The 23,552-nt window shown below is 40.2% G+C and overlaps 1 protein-coding gene and 1 long non-coding RNA gene across 6 annotated transcripts in view; one reads left to right on the top strand and one right to left on the bottom strand.

The window, feature by feature from the left end:
• LOC117054825 overlaps positions 1-12,606 on the top strand; it is an 85,320-nt gene extending 72,714 nt beyond the window's left edge. Inside the window, exons 2-3 of the long non-coding RNA XR_004427550.1 lie at positions 10,156-10,247; positions 11,635-12,606. This is a non-coding gene — a long non-coding RNA (uncharacterized LOC117054825). The remainder of the gene's footprint in view (positions 1-10,155; positions 10,248-11,634) is intronic.
• PRDM6 (PR/SET domain 6) overlaps positions 1-23,552 on the bottom strand; it is a 93,850-nt gene that overhangs the window by 14,593 nt on the left and 55,705 nt on the right. For 3 of the 5 annotated variants that reach the window (XM_033163982.1, XM_033163979.1, XM_033163980.1), the window contains 4 exons: positions 20,595-20,722; positions 15,174-15,298; positions 8,496-8,838; positions 2,808-2,846 (listed from right to left, as the gene is read on the bottom strand). In XM_033163982.1, the coding sequence (XP_033019873.1) occupies positions 2,808-2,846; positions 8,496-8,838; positions 15,174-15,298; positions 20,595-20,722 (635 nt within the window). The remainder of the gene's footprint in view (positions 1-2,807; positions 2,847-8,495; positions 8,839-15,173; positions 15,299-20,594; positions 20,723-23,552) is intronic. The other 2 variants (XM_033163983.1, XM_033163981.1) reach the window with 1 other exon arrangement.

Genomic DNA, 23,552 nt, shown 5'->3' with positions numbered 1-23,552 from the left:
TCATAGACAACTTGCATTTGGGGGAAAGAGAGGGGGAGAGATGGGGTGTGGTTCTTTTGTTCTATCGACTGTTATTAGTGATGGGGTTTGTGTCAGCATCCTGTGGGTAGGTCATTTATGTATTTATTTCTTTATATTGATGAAGCAAGAGGTTAGGGGGTCCTGTAGTTGGTTGGTTGCGTTCTATTGATTGCAGTGTGGCTTGTTTGTTTGTGGAGGGCAGGGTTAGGATGTTTGTTTGTGGGGGAGTAGGTTGTTGGGGACAGGTATGGAGGGATAGGTCATTGTCTTGTTGTGCTGTGATAAAGGGGAACCATACTGGGGCGAAGGTGTCCTCGTGCTAGTTTGAGTTTGTTGGTCAACTCCTCTAGTAGTGCTGTTTCCCATACATTTTGGTACCAGTGGTCCATGTTCATTCCTGATAGGTCCTTCCACTGTCTAGTTACGATATTTCTAGCTGCTGCAAGTAAGTGACTCATGAGTTCTTTGTCTTGTGTGTGTGTGTGTTGTTATCCTGGAAGATACTTAATAGGGCTAGTTTGAAACCTAATTACTGCAGGGAAGCTGGAGTCAAAACCAGACTGCTAGCACACAGTCAGTAGAGGTTGGAGAAGAAGAGACAGAACATAGCAAATGTTTCAAGAAGTGCCACTAAGCATATGCATGAGCAAGCAAGAGGCATGTAAATGTTTCTTGTAATAGCTGGAGACAATCTGAGGAAGTATATAGAGCTCAAAAATCCTGAAGTACAAGACATATTGTTGATTCCAAGGCCTAACATGACTCACAGAAAAACTGTCCCTTGTAGAAATTGTGTCAAGTGCTAAATATGTGGCAGATGTTTTCTTTCTGCTTCTGTCTGTCTTGTCTCTCACACACCATACACCAACCATCATACCATATGCCGGGGCGGGCAGAAAATAGATTGGGATCTCTGCGTGATTTGAAGTAGATTGGCAGGGATTTGTGGCTCTCCGTTTTTAAACAATGGCATCAATTATGCTACTTCATCTAAATTATGCTGTTGAAATGAAGTGGGGGAGAGGGAGGGATAGGACTCCCCAGAAGTAGATTTTTGTGTGGAAGGAACATGAAATTAATTTCGTTCTGGTACTCAGAAAAAAATTCTGGGATCAGAATTGTTTTATTCCAAGTGCATAACATCTTTTGTAACCTGGATCCAATTGGTGGATCTCAGGGTTCTAGTAAGAATAAAGTAGATCTGCAAACTTGAAATCTGCCAGTTTTCACAATCTGTTGGCATAATTGCGTTGTGATAGTAAATTATTATAGGAAACCCCATGCAACACTCTGAAGTAGAACAGATGCGAATCAGTAACAAATATATATTGTGCAACTCAGGATACCCTACTTCCTTTTCCCTGCAATTAGTGCCTTCCTACTTTTTCTTTCCTGTATGATCAGTACAATTCAGAGAAAGATAAGAGTGCCTAATGCTTTTCAATTCCTACTCAGTTAATCGCTTAAATCCCATGAAGCTTGTTCTTCTTTCTCTGGTTTGTGCCCAAGTGGGTTAAATTAAGGTCAACAGATGAAGGAATGGCCATGAAACAGATTTCTGTGGTGGCACAAGGCAGAATTTAAGGTGTTGGACATTTAACATTAATTCATTCAGAATTGGAGCCTGTTGTCTGAAATGAGGATTGCACCAGGATGTTGGTTGAACATTTATAATAAGTACTTATATAGCACTTTTTGAATGTTCTAAATGTTGGAACATTTAAAGTACATCATATATACTGGCATAGTAAGGTAACTTCATTTTATTAACCCTCTACTGCAGATGGGACCACCTAGTGAGTCCATGGCAGAGATAAGATTTAAGGCAGGGACCTTATTCATGCACAGCTACATTAGCTCTAATCTATCCTACGCTCCATTGAACCCAATGCAATTAATGCAGCCTGCACATCATTTAGATATAGAACACAGATGTTGTATTTACTTAAGTAATTTCGCAGGTCTCTTAAGCTTAGTCATTCATACTAGTATCACAACAGAAATGTAAGCATCTTTAAATACTGCTAAAAGGTACAAACACTGCAAAATCGCATGAGTCTTGAAGACAATGTTTTAAAACTACTTGATTTATGATGGGTAGCAAATTGAACTACAAAACAATTAATCTGCAAACTATTGAAAAATTTTATGCAATAGTAATTTGTGGCATACAGCTTGCTGTTTTGATTTGGTTTCAATATTCCAGAGTTATTGTATAAACAGAGAGAAAACAAATATTGATACAATACTTCCTTAAAAGCTATTTTTTGTATGTTGTGTGATGTGAATATTTATGATTTAAATGTTTGCAGGTTATAAATTAGACTGAGGAAGATTAAAGTGTTTTAAGAAAAGCAGAGATTTAAGCAAGCCAATATACCAATAAAAAGTCCCAAACTACTAAATAACTGCTTAAACTGCACATCAAATATCTATTTCTACATCTATATATAGCATGGAAATAGAAAGATAAAGCACTGGTTAACATATCTTCTGGGTATGCTCTCATGTGCCATGTCTACCACCTCACAACATCTTATGCACGTGACTATTTACAACTAAGCTAAAAATGGGGAGGGGGGAGACTGCATATGAAACTGTCAGGGGAAATATTCATGAAACCCAAAACACATACTATTTATTAAACATTGCATACTGCACATGACAATTAAGGAAAGAAAGAAAAATAAATGTAAACAAATTGTCCTTTATGAGAATTGGCTTTGAGTTCAAAAATAATGAAATAGTTTTTAAATGATTCACTGTGATTGAAGGCTTCCGCTTACCCCTTTCTGGAGCCCCCCAAATGGGATTGTTGGGAATTTCTGCAGCAGAAAAACAGAAGAGAAAAGGGATTTCTGACTCCTGGTTCAAGGAATAGTGGGTCAATTTGTAAATGGCTGGGCAAAAAACAAGCAAACAAAAAAAAATCTTGGAACATCCTTTGGCCAATTAATTTTGGATGAGTTATATCCATCCTTTGATTGTCTCCAGGAGAAACATGAAATGATTTAACAAACAAAAAAAATCACATTGAAGGGTAAGAGGAAACGTAACTCAAATGGTCAAAAGTGTGTTTTTTAAAAACCCTAATTAATTTCAAATTCAAGCAAAATGTGCATACAAACCTGGATGTACTCAATTCCTAATCCAGGTGGATTAGTATCTAATATTAGTGTAGCTGGCTGGCTCTTTTATATTGTATTAAATATTACTGCCATAGCTTCAATTAAAATACTAAACATTCTTACTCTGGAAAAACCTAATGCTATGCAACTCTTGGATACACTGCTGTACATATTTCAAATTATGAAATAATGAACAAGCACTGTTGACCATGCTCTGCTATTGTATAATCACCATTTCATGCAATCAAATTTATGCAGGGACTTCACAGTTTTTTGCACACAACAGATTATATGTGTTACTTCAGCACAGTGGATTGCACTCTAGGATTGTGTACAATTCTCTCCTTGGTCTTCAAAAGGCAAGGTAATCTCAGATAATTTCTTAAAAGACATTTCAAAGAAGGGGAAACCACCCGGGTGATATCAGTTAGCTATAACCACTGAAATAAAGGAACTTAAGGTCTATTCTGAGTATGACCAATGTTGCATATCATCCTTGGGCTACAGATTAACAAGATTTATAAACAAAATAGATGCCTTTTAGGTTAAATGGGAGCAAAAAATCCAAAACTATACAACTGTTTTGGATTTTTTGCTCCCATTTAACCTAAAAGGCATCTATTTTGTTTATAAATAAAGTATAAGTTTTAAAAGGTGAAGTTCTTTTTGTACGTTGCTTCTATCGGTGCACTTTTGAATACAGAAAATAGGCAACAGTCGATGGAGGATTTCTATGATTATCTATTCTTGCTTCTTGAGTGAGTGCCAAACACCTGCAAACCCAATTCCCAAAAATTTGCACTGGGTGAACTGTCTATGTACAAAGGCTTCTGTAACTTGCCTGCATAATGTTAATACAAGCCCTGGATGTTTCATAAAGGCACAAGTAAGAATGGGCAAATCTGTCAATTTTGGTTTCAATCAGTTTGTAATTTTTCAAATCTTTGGTTCAGTTTTCCACATTTCTGCATCAGTGTCCCTTTTTTAAAGTCCTAATGAAAATGAATCAGTATTTTACTGATATACACATTTTAGACAATTTTGCTTAATACACAAATTTATACAAACAATTCTCCCTAATATAATGCATATGTGTATGTTATTTTCACTAATATATGCATTTATGCATACTTACCCTTAGTGTATGCATTTTTGTATACATTATTTAGTTGAAGAATGCATCAAAAGTTTGGAGAAGAGTGAATTCTGAAGGATGGCTGTGTTCCTATTTGCACAGAGTTTGAGGAAATGTGGATTAGGTAGAGATGCCTTTAAAAGCTGACGAAATCAAATTTCTCTTCTATCTTCCCAAGTCACTCAAATTGATTCTTTATTCAACTCTAGATGCAGTAGTCACTTACAATATTCTTAAGTCAGTGCAACTAAGTGAATTGCATAGACAAAAGCAACCAAGGCTTGTACTAATAGGGATCAGATACCTTTGCCCATGCACTCTCACCACTGCTAAGAGGAAAAGAGACAACCTGTTCTTTCTCTGTAATAAGTCATGGCAGTAGTGATGCTGGTGAATAGGGGGCACTGGGTTGGGGTCAAGACTTTATATTGATTATAAATCTATGCTAGTGTTTGAGACTCTGCCTAAGGCTACTGATACTGGGATGCCATTTTTGTTGTCAGAGAAGTCACCAAGAGCCACATTTAACTCCTGTGTAGTAGAAATAGCAGCCATGTTTCTCTGGGCTTTGGCAACGGCCTCATAGTGCCACTGAGAGTTGATCACATCATCAGTATACACCATGTCTATATGAACATGGATCATTCTACAGGTGTTGACTTAGGCCTTGTGACCTACCATAGAGGAGAAACTGTCAAACCGCCAAAAATCTAGTTTTTGTTCCGTGGCTCCAGAAGCCCCAATTGTAGAACAGAAGCAGCAGCCCTATTAAAAATCTACTACAGGTACATGTCCTTCGCCATAAGAAACAAAGATCTTCCTGGGAATCCAGAAAAGATGCTTCATTTATGTGCTCAAGACTAACTCAATTGAAAAATGCATACAGTACAGTGTATAGTCATGAAATTATGCACATGACATATCACAAAAGGGAGGTGGCTAAGATCCTGTTTTTTTTCTCAAGCAGCATGAGAGAATACTACCTATATTCCTTCTTTCTATGTAGAAGAAGGGTGGGACCTAAGACTCAGCTACATCCTACTAGTTCCCTTTTCCCAAGAGACCAGCATTGTGATAATTTCATAGACAATGGTAATGAGGCACTCAGAAATAGAGGATCTCAAGGTTCTGTTCCCAGATACAACACAGTATGCTGTTTTACCAAATCAGACTACTTGATTATCTAGATCAATACTGTCTACACTCAGCTGTTCTCTTAATGACATCAGGTGGGCACACGTGCATGAGGAACACTGATCTGGAAGCACCCCCAAAAAAACATTCCTAGCACCAATATGTTGTGTCGAGGAGGCATCTAACTGAAAGAAGGTACAACCTCTCTGCAACAGATAGCGTAGCCCTCTTTTAGGCTAAGGGGAATTTTGCAGGGCACGTCCTTCCACTTGATCACAGATGATACACACTATCATGACCCTGAGTTGTGAGTGTGACATAACTACCAGCTGCTGATAATAATAATTCTGCTTTCGGATAATCTACACACAATTCAGATTTTTCAGACGCGCCATTTCCCTACCTACTATATGTTCCATTTTATTTTTGGCAAATGGAAGGACTTTGAACTTTCATTTGAAACCTCGCCCACATACCTGGAGCACCAGCCAGTGCTTCAAAATGGCATCTACATTGGAGGGGTCAGAAATAGAATATAAATAGCTGTGCCAGATTGCAGCTAATGCCAGTGAACTATGAGAATCGCAGAGTTTCCTCATTCCTTCCTATGAATGAGAGCAGGAGGGTAAGATGTTCAGTGTGTGTGGAATCCCCATGTACACAAACAAAATTGTTCCTCCGCAGAAGAGGAACATTTGTACACGTCACTTCAGACTATGCCCAACACAATGATTAATCTGTGCTATGTCAAGGCTGAATAACTTGGTTTGAAATGGTTTTTTTAAAAAATTAATTAAGCAGATCTTTCTAATTCAGATTCAGTCAGAAAACCAAACCCCATTTTTCACCTTCAGGCTTTCGTTTATTGTTGCCTGAATGTCTAGGTTCATGAGTCACAGCACTGATGGGGCTCTTGTGATTAAGATCCTATAAATGTTTGGAAAACTTTGAGAGCTTGCATTTTATTGGCACATTTATTGGTGAGAACGCTGTTACAAGTTTTTGCCATGAAAAGCACTACTGAACATTTTAAATTGTAGTATGAGAGCAGTAAACAACAATGGAACTGCTAGCTACCAACATTAACCCCAAAGGATGAGAAATACATATGACATCATTTCATGTCTTAAAACCTTACTATCATTCACCTTTGGAAATTTTGTGGATTCCTTTAGATGTTATTTTGAATCTTTCAGTGCAGTGAGACTGCATCCAACTTGTACTGTGCTGTCAAAACTTAATAACGCTTAGAGCAGTGGTGTCCAAACTTTTTTCAAAGAGGGCCAGATTTGATGAAGTGAAGGGCCTTGAGGGCCGACCAAAATTGTTGACCTTTTTTAGGATTGAAGTTATTGGGCCAGATTAAACCAACCGGCGGGCCAAATTAGGCCCCCAAAATGGACTTTGGACATGCCTGATTTAGAGTCGCTGAAATCAGTTGACTTAAGCTAGGCATTACTAATCTATCACATAGATTTCAATGAGTCTACTCTGCAACACCATTCATTTCAACTTATCTTGTACAGCAGGGATGAACAAAAAGTAGTTTGAGATCTACTCGTAGATCTCTGGGTGATCTGCAAGGGTTTCTGACTCTCAACTATAAAGCTTCTCCCCTGCCCCATGCCAAAACAATAGGAGACTGGGGGTGTGGAGGGATGCTTGGCAGAAAACCAGGACTAGATTTTTGCATGAAAATGTTTAAGAGCTTAGTTCTGATGCTGATTACTGATATGGGTTACCAGTTCTGCTAGTGGTTACCAAAACTAGAGCTGAGCATGTGTTCAGAAGCATCCCAGTCCTTAATTTTTAGTGTAAGTCTGCATGGCCCAACCACTATTTTCCACCTGGCCTTGGCTGAAGGAGCTCAGGGTTCTAGTAAAAAATAAAATAGACTTGCAAGCCTAAAATCTGCCCCACCACTGTGATACAAGACCAACATGAAATTTGCATTGAAATGTACTGAGGATGCAGAGTGATGAAAGTGGGTTACATGTTTTCCACATTTGCCGAAATGTTGTGGTAGAGCTCTGAGTTTATCTGTGAACATGGATGAAGAGTTTTGGCACAACTCTTATGTTTTCCAGAGCTCCATTCTAGTCCATTAATGTCCGCTTTCATCACTGAGATCCTGCAGCAGCCATACTTTGTGGATTGGAGCCTGAATGATTATTCCAAGAGTGTTAGTTGTTTTATTAAAGCATCTCTTTGCTGCTAAAGGAAAAGACAAAAACAGAAGCAGTCTTTTTATTGAATTAATCTGATTTTCGTCTTTTGTGCTGCCAGCTATCAAGATTGTCAAATAAACCAGATTTGATTTATAAATAATAGTTCCATTATCTCTACTGGGGCACTGGTCAGAGTACCTGAAATTTTAATTCACTTGTTCAGCTAAATTTCATCCTCAGTTCATGGCCATAAAATTCTGTATTGACAAACTTTCAAACCAACTTTGACTCTGAGGTATCTAGTCAACATTTTTCTTCTGTGTGGATATTAGTTTATTGAATAAGTGGCATCTGTTTTCCTCCACATCACTGGTGGGGTAGGTATTTCCTTTTGACAGCTTTGCACGATTTATGGCTTTGCATGCTCCGAAGAAAAATAGTACTAAGCAAAAAATTCCAATTCATTACCTCTTAGTACTTAATTAAGTTCATACACATTGCACACTATAGGTGAACCCTGAGATGACTATGACAGCTGCTGAGCAGCAAGTTATATTATCTTTCAGAGACAGAATGACTTTTAATTATCTTGACCTCTTTTTTCCATCTGTGATATCCATACATTTCCCTTCTACTTTGTTCCCCCTTTCTAACAGATGTACCAAGCCAAGATTATATTCTTAGTCATTTTCTCTTATCTCTGTGCTTAGGTACCCTGTGTTTTTTCCAAATAATAAAGCCAATAAAGTCCACCATTATCTATGTGTTTTGTACAGCAGCAGATGAATTGCATTGTGCAGGTTCCTCCTAATAATGCTCTGGTGGTGGAAAGGGTAACAGCCTGATAAAGCAAAAAGAAATGGATCTTACTATCAGAAGATATAGAAATAAAGAGTGCCCATGTTTTACCTGTCAGGGTTCTGTGTGCACACATGCATCTGTAAGAGGATCCGTTGGGTGAAAGTCTTAAAGCATTGCCCACATTTCCAAAGATGCCAGTCACTGAACTCTGAATTTAGTTGGCTTGTTGATGTAGGGCTTGCAAGGACTCGCTGGTTTTTTACACTGATCTGGTTAAATCCTGATTCGATAGAGCCTGATTTATCCAGAAGAGAGAAATTCCTGTTACACGGAGTCTGTGGAAATACAATGGACCGCTGTGGAGTGGCAGAGGGTAGTTTGCTACTTTTGTTAAATGGCTGCACGGTATCTTGTCTTGACATGGCTTCCATTACAGTTGAAGGGACATTCACTAAGAGAAGAGGGTGGGGGAAGAGAAAGTTTTTCTTATAACGAAGTATTCAGAGATCGGGAAAAAACCAAAACAATTTGAGTTAACATTAAAGAAATATGCCATCTGCCTTCCGCCTACTGACTAGAGCAAGCGTTTATTACTAAATGGGCCAACCTAGTACAGTGGTACCTATGTTCTCAAACCTAATCCATTCTGGAAGTCCGTTCCAAACCCAAAGCGCGCTTTCCCATGGAAAGTAATGCAAAATGGATTAATCCGTTCCAGACTTTTAAAAACAACCCCTAAAACAGTAATTTAACATGAAAACATGGATTTTGCATTGCTAGAATAGGAAGCAAGTAGCAGGTACTTGAAGGGTGTTGTTCTAGACTGGGACCACAGCAGGGGCAAAGGGTTAAAGGCCCCTCCATTTAGAAGCAGTCCCAGTCCAGATCAGGTTACTTCATGACTGCTGTTACTTAAGGAAATATTCAATCAGGTAACAATTGTGTAAATAATGTGATGTCCAGTTTGGCCCCAGGATCATTAAAATTTAGCTTAAAGGGAAAGTTTTTGGAGGGGGGGAAACCCCTTACATCCTTCATTGTTTCTTCTTTTGCAAATTTATATTCACTATAATTTATTCCATACAAAATGTTATTGCACTTAGTTTCACATCTGAGCAATGTACTAAATAAGGTATAGAGAACAGTGAATAGCATCAATGATTTCACAGGAGTCAGAGACAGTCTCCAGTTTTACAGCTGTTTGCTGCTGTTCTTAGAGCTGTCGTTTTTTAATTGCCATATATTAGGGGTGCACAACCACTTTGTGCTATAGCCAAAAAACAATGCGATTTGGGGTAATTTTACTATTCCCTGAACCACAGTGTCAATAAATCCTGCCAAGTTGCATCACAGACACCACAACGCCTTATGTTGCTCTGTCACTGTTTTTTTCTGTGTGTCTCTATGTTTCTCTACTCCAGGCTTTGCAAGAAGTGAGGATACTTGCAGCTCACTGAAGAGCTCTGGTTTATTATTATTATTATTATTATTATTATTATTATTTGTTAAAGCAGTGCAAGGAAGGGTTTCTTTTCCAAAAATTAAAACACTTATTTGTTTAAAAAATTGTCCACTGCTCTGCTTGGAAGTGGGGGGAGGGATCTTCAGCACTTCTCAGGCAGCATTAAGGACAGCCTCATTTTATAATGCCTATCTGGATGACATCACCTGCCAGTATAACAAGGCCAGTGTGAAGCTGCAAATGTGCAAAGAAAATGTACAAGCAAGAACACACATTGATCATGTCTTAATTATTTTAATTATTTAGGAAAGGAAGAACAAGAGACAAACCCCTGCTTCTCCCCTGCTTCAAAATATGAAATTAACGTGGATTTTGGAGTTTTAGTTGGCCTGATGAAGGTAAGAATGGATTCTGGAGGTAAATTAATTTCTTTAGTTCCCCCACAAAACCCTGTTTGTCAACAATTTGGAAGGCTTAATCGGCTCTGTGCCTTCAAATGTAATCTGTCAAAAGGGGGGAAGTGATATAAAATCTGTTCCTGTAAATAATATCAATGTTCTTTTCACACTTCCTTAGCCAGAACATAGGTGGCAATCTATCCTATATGTACACAGAGCCATCTATACATGAAGGAGCGTCTCCACCCCCCATCATTCAGCCCAGACACTGAGGTCCAGTTCTAAGGGCCTTCTGCCGTTTCCCTCCTTCTGAAAAGTGAAGTTACAGGGAACCATGCAGAGGGCCTTCTTGGAAGTTGCACTCACACTGTGGAACACCCTCCCTTCAGATGTCAAAGAGTGAAACAATTATATGACCTTTCGTAGACAGCTGAAGGCAGGACTGTTTCGGGAATCTTTTATTATTTGATGTTCTGTTTTGTCCCTTTATATTTTGTTGGAAGCCGCACAGAGTGGCTGGGGCAACGAACAAGAAATAAGTTGTTGTTGTTGTTGTTGTTGTTGTTGTTGTTTTGTTTTGTTTTGTTTTGTTTTAGCTTTCCCTTCCATTAAGAATAAATCACTGCACTGCATGTTTCAGTTGCTTATGCTCAGGCTTAGTTAAGGGCTAAGTTACAGCAGGGCATGGCTACTAATAATCTAAGAGTTATGCATGGAAGCCTGATCCAACAGCAGGGGGCTAGCCCTGACACAGGGAGTTTAGAGCTTCAGCTCCTGGACACAAATATATTTGGATCAGGTCTTACACTTTGAATCAATTTACATGTCATATCCAAGACACCCATGAGCTGAATAGGAAGGCAATTTTTGGTGATTCCTCTTGCCACCTGTAGTCCTCCATTTCCCCCTTAATTCTGCTCCAGAGTGTCACCCAATCCTTCAGACCAATTTGGGGCAGGGGAGCTATAGGAGGCAGAAGGAATAATTGAAAATTGGTATTGTCCCTGGTCTACTTATGGATGCATTCTGTCTGCAGACAGACACCACCCAATATGCCACACAATGGCAGCTTACCTAGTCAGAAGGTGGGCAGCGATTGCAGCCCGGTGTGCCGGCCCTCCCCCCAGAGGGCAAAATGACTTCACTATGGTGGCCGGCCACAATCCTGAAGTTCAAATTTGTCCTATCAGGGGCAAGCTGAGGGGTGGAGCTTGGGAGAATCCACAAGGCATCCTTATCGCATAGGTGCAGCCACATCAGCCTTTGTAAGTTCTGGCCTGACACCCCATTCAAAAGCATTGGGCAGGTGGCACTCAGCAGCCTACAAAGGATACATTTGCCCTGGATGACCCTTACTTAATCTCTCCATGTTACTCCTCTCTTTCAGGTACCCCTTCCAAGAATGCCTGGATGTGTGGTCACTGAGCAAAAGTCTTTGCGAGGGCAATGACTTGGGGTGCACAGCTGGGTCTCCAGGCCAGGGCCAAGATGACATGGATAGGCCAGCGTGGCATGTGCTGGGATGCTCTCATCCCTAAGCTGGAGCATGAAATAGCAAGATGCAGCTCCCTGATGTGTTGGTCCAGCAGTTGGGCGAAAATGACCCGACCACCAAGAAGAGCGTCAACATTATCCTAGTCTCTGATGTAAAGAGACTACATAAAAAGTATCCAACCATCACCATCATTGTAGGTCAGAGCTCCTACAATGTGAGCAATGGCTGTGTTAATCATGTCCTCTGGAAGATAAGCGTTGTGGAGCAATGGGACACCTTGGTGGCCATGTTATCCCACACCCAGCAATGAAGTTTTTGACAGTATGGACTTTTACAGGCCTGATGGTGTACATTTGATGCCTGCTGGAAAGGAATGCTGGCTGAGCATTGGTTGCAGCTGTAGGTGTGTTTGGTGGAAAGATGGCAAAAATTGGTCAACGGATAAGGCATTCGTTGAAATCCTTAGTCCAATTCTGGATGGGGTGAAGTGGTCTATCATTCCAGCTTCAAGCAGGTGTGTTCACAGAAGGGCTGGGTGGTACTCTTATTGTCTAAAACCAGTATGGCATTCACATTGCAATACTGGTTTCATACTTTTTGATGTACCAATACATCATGGCTCCTCAGCTGCCGCGATGTATCAGCATCTCAAATTGCCTTTGCCCAAGCGGGCGGGCTGCAACTTCCCTCTTGGGGCAGTTGGTTGCTCCAGGAGGAAACACACAGCCTGCGCATTTGGGCAAAGGCAGGTAGGCACCTTTGAGGTAGGGCTGGGTAATGTTGGGTTTTCAACACTGTGGTTTGGTGATAAACCGTGATGTTGAAAGAAGCTGCATTGGCCCCAACCGGCGAGGCGCGGTGAAACTGCCTCAGCTCTCATGATGGGAGCTGAGGCACGGTGAAACTGCCTCAGCTCTCATGATGGGAGCTGAGGCGCATTCACCCCAGCACATCATGGGCTGCAGCCAATGCAGCTGCCCACAGCCTGCTGCTCAGTTGGGGGACAGAAAGGCTAAATGAGCCCTGAGGTCCCTGCCACTTGCACCTGAGTGGCAAGGACTTCAGGGGCCCGTGACAAGGCTATGCTGGGAGCAGGAGGGCTCGGCTCCCCCCGCCTAGCGGAGCCCGTCCTTGTGTCCCTCCCGCCGGCGTGGCAGGCAGGTGAGCTACCTTACCTGCTTGCTCCCCACTCCCCGTAGATGGATCAGGCAGCAATAGCCAATTGCAAAGAACCTCTCAGGCTCTTTGACTGCCTTAGCCCCTGTGGGTGCGTTGCAAAGCTACCCTATCTGTGCCTTGCAGAGAGGGGCTGCTGACGAGTGTTGGGTCCTGGCTGCCTTCCACCCGGAGAGTCGGCTCCTAAGCCAGCCCACCCTCCCAGACAAAGGCAGCCAGGCGGTAGCCAAGCAAGGCTGCCTTCAATGGAGCCTACGCCTTGCTGCTGGCTCGTAGGAGCTCCTTTAAATTTCTCCATTGAGGGGTGTGCATCTGTGCACCCCTCAATGGAGAAGTGTAACAGAACCTGCACCTCTCATCTGAGCAGTCCTGCTCCTACGTCTGTGCAAGCAAGAGTGGGGTGAGGGCTCTCTCAGCTGGGGAGGGGGAGCACTTTAACGGAACCCCCTCCTCCACCATTGGCAGGTCAGGGGCTCCATAAAACTGCTTGGCTCGGGCAAGGGCAGCAGCACGCTCCTTGGCAAAGCAGTTTAAAGAAGTGGAGGGAGGAACAAGCTGTACTGGCACCTCACCAATGCTGCTTGTTTCTCCCTCTGCTGGTATGAGGGCAGAGTGCGATGGCGGTCTCATCAGTGGTATATCACAGGTGAAACTGCCACCGCTCCTGAGTCCCTCTGCCTCCAGTAGCTTGTTTCGCCCTCAATCTGCTGGGCACTGGAGGTAGAGGGACTCAAGAGTGGTGAGAGTTTCACCAGCAATGTAACTGCTGAGTGAAGCTGTCATCATGGTCTGCCCCTCATACCACTCCTGGGAGATACAATGATCTATCACCCAGGCCTACTTTGAGGGCGCCCCAATGCCTCATCAGAGCCACCTTGAATTGCTCGGCTAGGGTGGAGTCCCTTCCCCCCAGCTGAGCACAAACCATAGAGGCATTGGGGCTTGCACATTGTGTAGGGCTGGCCGATGTATCTTGGCTGCTTCTTCCTCCACTAAGGGGGGTGGGGTGGGGTGGAGGAAGAAACTGCCAAGATACATTCCAGACATTATAAAAATCAGCACATTGTGGTATTTAGATGCTGATATATTGCCCAGCCCTAGTTCAGAGGTTAGCCCATTAGAGGGGTCTAATGGATGTCTCTGTCCAGAAGTCAAACATGGGGCAGATGGGCAGCCTAGGGAGGGCCACCTTAGTAAATCTGCATCTTGAATGGTCCTCCATCTCATGCATGACCATCAGCCCATCCGGAGGCTGAAAATGGATATACAGTGGAACCTTGGGTTATGTTACCCTTGGGTAACATAAACTTCGAGTTGCAAAAGCGGCAAACCTGGAAGTGTTTCACCACTCACGTATGCGCAGAAGGGGTCTCTCCGGTTGCAAAAACTTCGGGATACGACCGGACCTCTGGAACTGATCCCGTTCGCAACTGAAGGTACCACTGTATACACAATGCGTGAGCCAAAGCCTACCTACATCTGAAAGCAATAAAAGTTGTAGCCAATTTTAATCCCACAACATTGTGCTGTCTGTTATGTTTTGCACCTGTTGCTGCCTGGGTATCACCCTCTGAGGGGCAGCGGCACTGCAGGTAGGCCCATAAGAAGTTTCAATTTTTTAAAAAAAAAATTATCTGTGAATTATCTCATCATATGGTGGAGGTTTAAAGATGCTGACAGTGATAACTCTACATGAAATACAGGGGGAAAGTAATATATTTTAATGTTATATGGAGGGTGAAATATGTGCCATACTGCAATTAGTATACCTTGGACCAAGACATAAATTCTGCACCCTCTGCTGATCACTACTCTCAACTAAGGCATGGAAAACTGGTGATGGTTAACAACCTTCATTGTGCTCTGGACTCAAGGACTCTGCTTGATGCGGATTATCCCTCAAAACATGGTTCCAAAATATTTTTCTAAAACTTTTTTCTGTAGCCACTTTCATTGTTTTGCCTATTGTTTTAATCTACAGACTGACTACTTTTCCATGTTTCAGTTTTCAGAGCAGTGCCATTTTGAGTAACAGCCCAAGCTTCATTCCTGGATTCTATGTTTAGTTCAATTCTGTCCCTACCAAGTCAAGAGTTTTTTCTTAGTGTCTTAAAATGGATCTCTAAATTGAAAAAAATCACAATAATTTAATGTAAACTGAGTGTTCACATATTTAAATCTGCACATATTTTAAGAACAAAGAACTAATTGTAGTAGTGAAACCAACATATACAGAGATGAAATAAGATACTTACAGTTCTCATCTTGTGCAATGCACTGTAACGGGATTCCAAAGAAAGATGTGTAGCTGTCATTATACCAGACCAACAACTCTGTGCCCCTGGGAATATCCATGCAAGCTCTGTAGAATATATTTGACCTGGTCATAACAAGCAAAGGGAGAAAGAATGAATGGTTGGGCAATAATTCTTCAGGAGCATCCACTCATCAGTGGAAGAGAGAGAAAAGCCTAGTGAAAGCTGCCCTCCATACAGATCCTAGTGGTTCTAGCAGAGCTGGCCCCTTCCATACCCCACTTGCTATCTCACAATTGCCTAAGGAAGAACTAACTTGCCCTGAGGGAAAGAAGAGAAAAGGCACAAACCATTCTAACCGTAGCTAGGAGTATGGAAAGAGCTGGTATAAGCAGCTAGCCTGTGACAAGTGAGGAAGGTAGCCGCTACAATCATTTTTTAAAACCCTGATATTTATTATTGGTATTTGTATTTATTTTTACATAGGCAGAGGTTGCTCTGGTTTGTTTTTGTTAGAAGACAATGCACAAATACAATAAATAAATGGACAGATGGATGAAAGAATTCTAAGTGGTGCCCATGTAAAGCAGAATAACAAAGTACATTGTATTTCAAAGCAAAAGTCATCTGAACTCTGAATATATAGATGAATAGGGACCCCTGATCGTTAGGTCCAGTCGTGGATGACTCTGGGGTTGCAGCACTCATCTCGCTTTACTGGCCAAGGGAGCCAGCGTACAGCTTCTGGGTCATGTGGCCAGCATGATAAGCTGCTTCTGGCGAAACCAGAGCAGCGCATGGAAACGCCATTTATCTTCCTGCCGGAGCGGTACCTATTTATCTACTTGCACTTGACGTGCTTTCGAACTGCTAGGTGGGCAGGAGCTGGGATTGAACAACGGGAGCTCAGCCCGTCGCGGGGATTCAAACCACCAACCTTCTGATCGGCAAACCCTAGGCTCTGTGGTTTAGACCACAGCGCCACCCACGTCCCTATATAGATGAATACAAATATATAATTCTGGCATAGCATCCTTAAAATATGCTTGTAGAGAAAATGATTGTTAAAATATCCTTAAAATATGCTTGTAGAGAAAATTTGTGGTTACCGTGAATTTTTATGAACCTTTTAAGTTAGAAAGGTGGTATATAACTTTAATAAATATGCAGATACATCGGGTCAGGCCTTCTCCTTGGTGATGCCCCAGCTTTGGAGTTCCTTCTGTCCCAAAATTCAACAGGCATCTATGTTGATGTTATTTTTAGATAGGTGTTTGGAAACTGTAATTGATTTTATTACGGCTGACTGTTTTACTGCTGGTTTATGTACCCTGTTTTTTTATTGGCATTTATTGTTCTTTATTGAAGATTTACTGTTCCATGCCCTAAGATCTTTGGATGAAAGGTGGTATAGAAATATTGTAAATAAAAGAATGAATGAACATATCTCTCCCCACCCAACCCCCAGAGTACGAATAGGGGAAGCATTGCTATTTCATAAGAATCACAAATATTGGATGAACATAAATGACAACCAACAAAAGTCCAAAGAAGGAAAAAAAATTAGGAATCTTATTTTGCTTTTGAGACACCTTCGTAAAAAATAACAGACACAATGAAAACAACATGCAGTACAATCCTGTATATTTACTAAGAAGAAATTCCCACATATTTCAGTGGGGCTTACTCCTGGGTATATTTCCCTAGCATTACCACCTAATGTCTGTACGTGGCTTAGGCATGGCTCACCACTAAACCCATGGTTGTAGTAACAGTTACCTGTTTACCTATTCATCAGTAAATCCATATTTCTGTTTAGCTAATATCTTATCATGGAGTTGAAATTCAAAATTTGTTTAAGCAGATACATAAAAATCAGTTAACAATTATACGAAACCCCACATGCTGGTAAAACCAATGTGAGACCAGGCTTTTAGGAGATAAAATAGAAATAATTGTGGAGTGGCTGTCGCTGAAGCCAGTTATAGTAAAGTAAAACATACTTATATGAGATGGATAGCAATTCAATAAATACAAGACAAGCTTTCCATTCTGGCTGAAATATTGCCTACCAGAATTATACAGTCACTGTAGTAAGAAATGACAATTTTTTACATTATCTTGTGTAAAGTATGGAGACATAAATGGACTTTTTAAAAAGTTGAATCTCCACTGGTTTCTGCAATGAAGAATTGCTACAAATATTAGCCTGAAGTTTGAGATAAAAGTGTGCAGGGTTGGTAGGCCTTAAATTTAGACTCTCTATAAAGAATTGGCTGTAGCAGTGCAATTTGTTTCTTGTATAACACTGCCGACATAAGGAGAATCCTTAACCACATTTTTCATGGCAGTGAGATATGCACTTGTCAACATATTTTGTCACCGCAAAGTGGCTCTTGGCAACAGCATCATAAAGATCAATAAAAAAGTGCAGATTCTCAATATTTTACAAGCAGCTGCAAAAATTTCATTTATCTTGTTATTTTCCTCGCTTACTGCCACCCTGTCTCAGGAGGGCACTGCTGGCTAAGCATAATGCTTTTTCCCAACATTCTATGAATATCTGACAAAAACTCCTGCCTTCGTCTCTTTCCTGCCCTCTCTCCCTACCCCTCCATCTATTTCCACCCAGGCTGTACATTTTATTAATTCTTTCCACCATTACATAAAAATCAAAATCAGGGCAGTGCTATAAATCACCCGCATCTCCTGACTTTAAAAAAAAATAAATGAGACTACTTTGTACTTCACCCTTGTAACTTTTCATCTCTCTGTTTGGCTTCACCTAACATAAACATAGCAGCCCAGCAAATGAATGTGCTAAAACCCAATGACACACTTTGCTGCTGAAAGAGCTGAACTGTTTTCAAGCAATGGGTGGTCTCTAAGGCTTGGAGTAGGCCAAAAAGGGGGGGGGGAGTGTAAGCATACACGATTCCTTACAAGCATATAGAGCTTCCAAAACTTGCAGAAATCTCTGCATGCTGAAGTACATCAAAGGGATTTTTCCTCTTTCGGATAATATTTCCTTTGCTGACATGTATTTAGTATTGTGGTTGGATGACTCATAAAGATAGCTTTGTGGCGTCCCAACGCAGTTGAAGCAGAACACATGCCAACAAACATTATTGTCAGCTTCAAAATAAAAACAAAACGTTCAGCTAAGGGTCAATCAATCAAGAGTGCTTTGAAGAAAATTCCATTTAGATATTACAAATCATAACAGAATGAATTTGAAACAGCTGACTTTCAGTGAGGAAGACGTCCATGTACAATAAAAATTAAGACGGTTATTCAGTGTCCAACTTTTCTATTTTCTTACACTTGGACATGGTCCCTGGTGATAGATGCCAATTGTTGTTTTTTAAATTGTGTTTTTGTAGTTCATTTTTAAAAGATCTAAAGTAATCGAAAACAGATCAACAGAGGAAACTCTAAGGAACAGCTCCATCATGAAAGGAGAACTGTAAAATCCACTTAATATTGACAGATGTGTAATGACTTTCTCATGGTCTCATTTTGCTTGAGATTTTAATCTGCATGTACGCAAATATGCACACACATAGTGATCCAGTGATTTGCTGCAGACATAGTGGTGTAAATGGATGTAAATACTTCCCTTGTCTGCAAGGGCTATCTGTGGTTCCTTCAATGGAAGGGACAACTTTACACACACATCCTTTTGGTAGGCAGAAGTGTCACATGGATGAGCAAATACAGGCCTCATGGATATACCATATTTTTCTGTCTATAAGACACCCCCGTGTATAAGACGACCCCTATTTTTGGGAACTCCGATTTAAGAAAATGGGGGAAGATGGCCACCATGTATAAGACGCCCCCCCCCCCAAATTTTGGACATTATTTTTTAGGGGGGAACTAGTCTTATACACGGAAAAATACGGTACATATACAAGCCTTCAAATCTGCATCGGGCAAAATCTAAGTACTGTATGAATACTTTACAAAATGCTCATGACATAAAAAAACCATTGACTACTAGTGAAAGTGTTCTTTATGATCTCAGAAACAATTCTTTGATTTACCAATTTAATACTGTTTTGCTGACTTTCAGAAGAATTGTTGACTTCTTTTAAAAATCAAAGTCTCTGTTGTTGCACTTGGGTTAGTGACACAAATTGACAAGTGTTTCCCCCCCTCTTTGAACTGGTTTTGTCTATTTTGATGGTTAACCCAAAGAAATGTAATTTGATGATTGTCTAATTATGAAACTGGGTGTATAACACAAAAACTACAATGTCCCCCCCCCTTTTTCATATGTGATTTTTAAAATAAAAAGTAACACTAAAAATATTAAAGCTTAAGGCTATTTTTTAAAAGAATAAGCTAATGTAGCAGTTTCCAAATTGGCCATTCCTTCATACTGCTAGGATAAAGTTGACTGCTCCAATATTTTCAGACCAAAGTGCTAGTAATATTTGAAAGATGAATAAGCAGCATGCACTGTTTTTTGAAAACTGTGCTTTTAGCTCCCAATTTCAAGGTAAACTTTGGCAGCCAGGTCAGTGGTACTATGCCTTTAAAAGCTGTACAGAAGCTGTACAGGTGTCAGTCCTCCAGCTCCACAGCACTCAGGAGGGTGTGGTGTCAGTTTGCAATAAGATAGCTCAGCAACACATGTGTCTCAGAATTCACATGTGTGGTTTTCTGGCCACTTCACTGTATATTCATTTTGAGAAAGCAAGTAGGAAAAACATATTATGTGAAGCCAGTTAGCTGATGGCAAGGAGTTACTCTTACAAAGGACTATAAAAAGGAATGAGACACATTTTGGGGGTACAAATCCTTTAGTAAGGAACAGCCATGATAGCTAAATGCTAGCTCCAGTTTCAGAGAAAGTTGGTGAGGAGCAAATCAGTTGCCTTTAGGCTTATGGACTTCCTAGAAATATATGGTGGGCAGTAGTGGGAAACAGGAAGTTAGATTAAATGAACTTTAGGTCATTTTATTTTGTTATGCTCGTGGCTTAAATGTGAATTCCTCTGTCTAAATAAGGCCAGACTTTTTTATGTAAAATGGACAATGGACATATGCCAGAGACATGCCAAGAGAAGAAATTTATTGCAGGGGTACTGTTCTGCAAAATGGAACCATCAGAAGACTTTGCACAACTTAGCAGAAGTACCCATTTTGAAATGTTGTACAAACCCTTGTGGTTGTAGATATTGTAATGTGTTCTACAAACAGAAGCTAATCACTGGGATTCAGTTGCCTATTCTCACAAAACCGTCTTGTGCTACCGGTACATCAGATAAAGCCCTCCCATTTTCAAAGGGCACGTTTAGATCCAGCCCAGTAAGTTCAGCTCCTTACAGTTTTCTAACACGCATTTTCTTTGGCAATGCTTTTATCACAGCAAAATAAACAGATATTCAGAGAATAAACTGAAACACACTTTACCTGTACTGGACTACGGTTAAGTTCTGCTCCCCACAGTGCCTTGCACATCGAATATACCTCATCCAGCTTGACTTACTGGGTTCCCCACCATCAATAAAGTGCTGTAGTGTCCCATCTTGGTCATATATCTGTAAACGAGGTCAGAAGGTCAAGTAGTTAGAATGAATCATCAGCAATCATTTTCACTGCTTTGCCAGTGTTTCTGTGCGCCTGTTCCAGAAATTTATAGCAATGAGATTTCACAGCTTACTGATGCTTTTAGAAACCCAAACGGAACAAAGAACAAAATATTTTTAGTGATGGAAGTTTATCATGTCTCTCTTATCAGGCCAATCTTTCATATATTTAACAAACTGTTGGTATATCAAAGAGGTAATCATGTTTCCCAAAGAATATTTAACCTACTTTGACAAACCAGCCTTAAATAATGAACTGTGAGATAAACAAACATCAAGAAATCTGGATGCAAGAACTGCAGTGGAACGGCTGGACAAGGATCAACATTCTCTTACCAAGTATTCTTCTGTTGTTGCTGTTGCACCAAAACCTCTCACTGACCAAATATATCCCAAAAAAAAAGTTATTTGCATAAAGCTAAATGGGAAAGGAATGTAAGGAACAACCATGCTGGCAGAAATGTTTGCCATTTTGTACAGAACTGCAAACCTAATTGAACATGTAAATAAAATGGACAACTTAAAAACTGAATGTCAATCTGTGCGGGAAATGCTGAATACTGTACTTGGTTTTCAGTATGACTATCTGGTGGCAAAGACACTCATACAAGGATCAATCTGTAGAAATGAACTTGACAAAAGGTATAGCAATCTCTGTGATGGAGTAAGCATTACTAACGTAGGAAGTTGTCTTATACCAAACCAGTCCATTAGTCTATCTACACACCAACCGGCATCAGCTTTCCAGAGTTTCAGGCAAAAGTCTTTCTCGCTTCTATCAAGAAAACCCAGAGATTAAAGCTGAGATTTTCTGCATGCAAAACATGTGATATTACACTGAACCATGTTCCCAAGATTGTGGTGTGTGGGGAGCAAATCCATACTTTTAAGTTAATTATAATGGATGAAAAACAACTATTTTTAGATCCTTCATCTGTACAGGGGTTTCTTTATTATTCTTCAAATGAAGAATGGTCTATTTAACAGTAAGTGTACTTTTTAAAATATGACATTCTTTATGGGGATAAGAGAACCACAGTTTAAAGGTTACTATATTTTTAACTAACACCTTTTCTTTTGAGCCTTGCTCTTTTACCAAGGTCAAAGAATCAAATCTTTATGAGGGTTGTGAATGTTTAATACTTTCTTTTTGTGACTCTCATGATTATTTCATGTGCTTTTGCTTCTCTGGGGAATTAGAAACACAAGAGCTAAACAAAAAACAAAACCAAAGTATTATTTAGGGCTCATTGTTCCAGTATGAAAAAAAGCTGAAAATGCACTTATCCCTTAAATAAGAGAAAGTAAAGCTCCCAAACCTGTTCAGAACTGACCACACCATGCATGCTCATTAAAAAGCTACTTGTGGTGCCTTTGGGTAACCAGTTAACTCAAAAAGCAAGTGAACATGGTGAAGCCCCCTGATATTCAGCTGAAAAATATCTAGAGCATTCAACAAAATGAAACTACACAGCTCTCAATTATTCTCTTCTGTTATTTTCCTGATATAAAATACATTGATATTATTGCATCATCAGTAAGGAAGCTTAGCTTCATACTCATATGAAGCAGAGGTGAGGAGCGCCTCCACATGTTTTTGGACTAACATCAGCCCCAGGCCCCCAGCCAGCTGAGCCAATGGGCAGGATGGCAGGAATTTTAGTCCAGCAATATGAGACAAAAAGATGTGAAGGCCCAGGGGTGGGAGCAAATTGGGAGAGGACCCAAGGACTCCCCCTGCCACATTTTTCCAATGGAAAAACTCAAAAATTTGGGAAATACTGAAAAAACCCTCCTATTAATTATTTTGGTCTTTTGGAATGAAAGAAATACAGTACTTTTTACTCTCTCATAATGTGTGCTATGCTTATTATGTAATGGGGGGGGAAATATATGCAATATATATTTTCTTATCAAATCTAAAGTTATCTTACTTTAACAACATAAAATGTATGTGATATCTCATAGTTGTTTCAGTGTTCCCAATTGTCTGGGTTTTTTCCAATCTCAGGGTAAGGTCTTATTTCTCAGGAAACAGGGTGCTCTTTAAATATGTCAATTAAACATGCCAAATACTAGTATAAGTTTGGGATGTATTTCAATTTCTCCACCAAAATTCCATTTACCTCCAAAACCCTGGGATAGGGAAAAGGCAGAATTTCCTTCCCCACCCCCGCCCATGGCTTCAAAATTTCCAGATATTATAAATCGTTAGCCAAACCACATATGACATGGTAGATCCATCAACAGATCTATCAACTTTTGATCAAAGCACTGGTAAATCAGGAAACTCGTATAGGGAGGGAAAAATTGAGTATTACTTTAATCAGTGCCATTGCTTTGACCACACTGAAGCCCCCAATGCCTGTTTTGGAGTACAGTATTTTTAAAAAAGAGATCCAGTCATGGAACTTCTACATCACATGTGAATTGGACCACAGCTTATCCACAGAAAATGCTCCTTTCATTTCTGTAGAGAATCTAGTGCTAGTATAATTATTTTAATCAAATCATGCATAAATATTGAAGAACTAACAATAAAAGCAAACACCAAACTGCAATTGGTTGACAGATTAATTTAAATGCTTATGCTTAAATTCTGTCTCCAATTACATGTGCTTATAATCCTTTTAAATTAACTGTGTGCAACTGAATACAGGCCTGGTGCTTTCATGAGTACTAGACTACTTAATTTCAACACTTTTAAGGTTTAATGCTTTTTGAATAAATATTGTGGGTTCCAACTATTTTAAAAGTTTTGCTACACTGCTAAGTAAAACCT

The sequence above is a fragment of the Lacerta agilis genome, chromosome 11, assembly GCF_009819535.1.
Source record: "Lacerta agilis isolate rLacAgi1 chromosome 11, rLacAgi1.pri, whole genome shotgun sequence".
Classification (NCBI taxonomy): Eukaryota; Metazoa; Chordata; class Lepidosauria; order Squamata; family Lacertidae; genus Lacerta; species Lacerta agilis.
The sequence above is the reverse complement of the archived record's forward strand: the minus strand, read 5'-3'. Positions and strand labels throughout refer to the sequence as shown.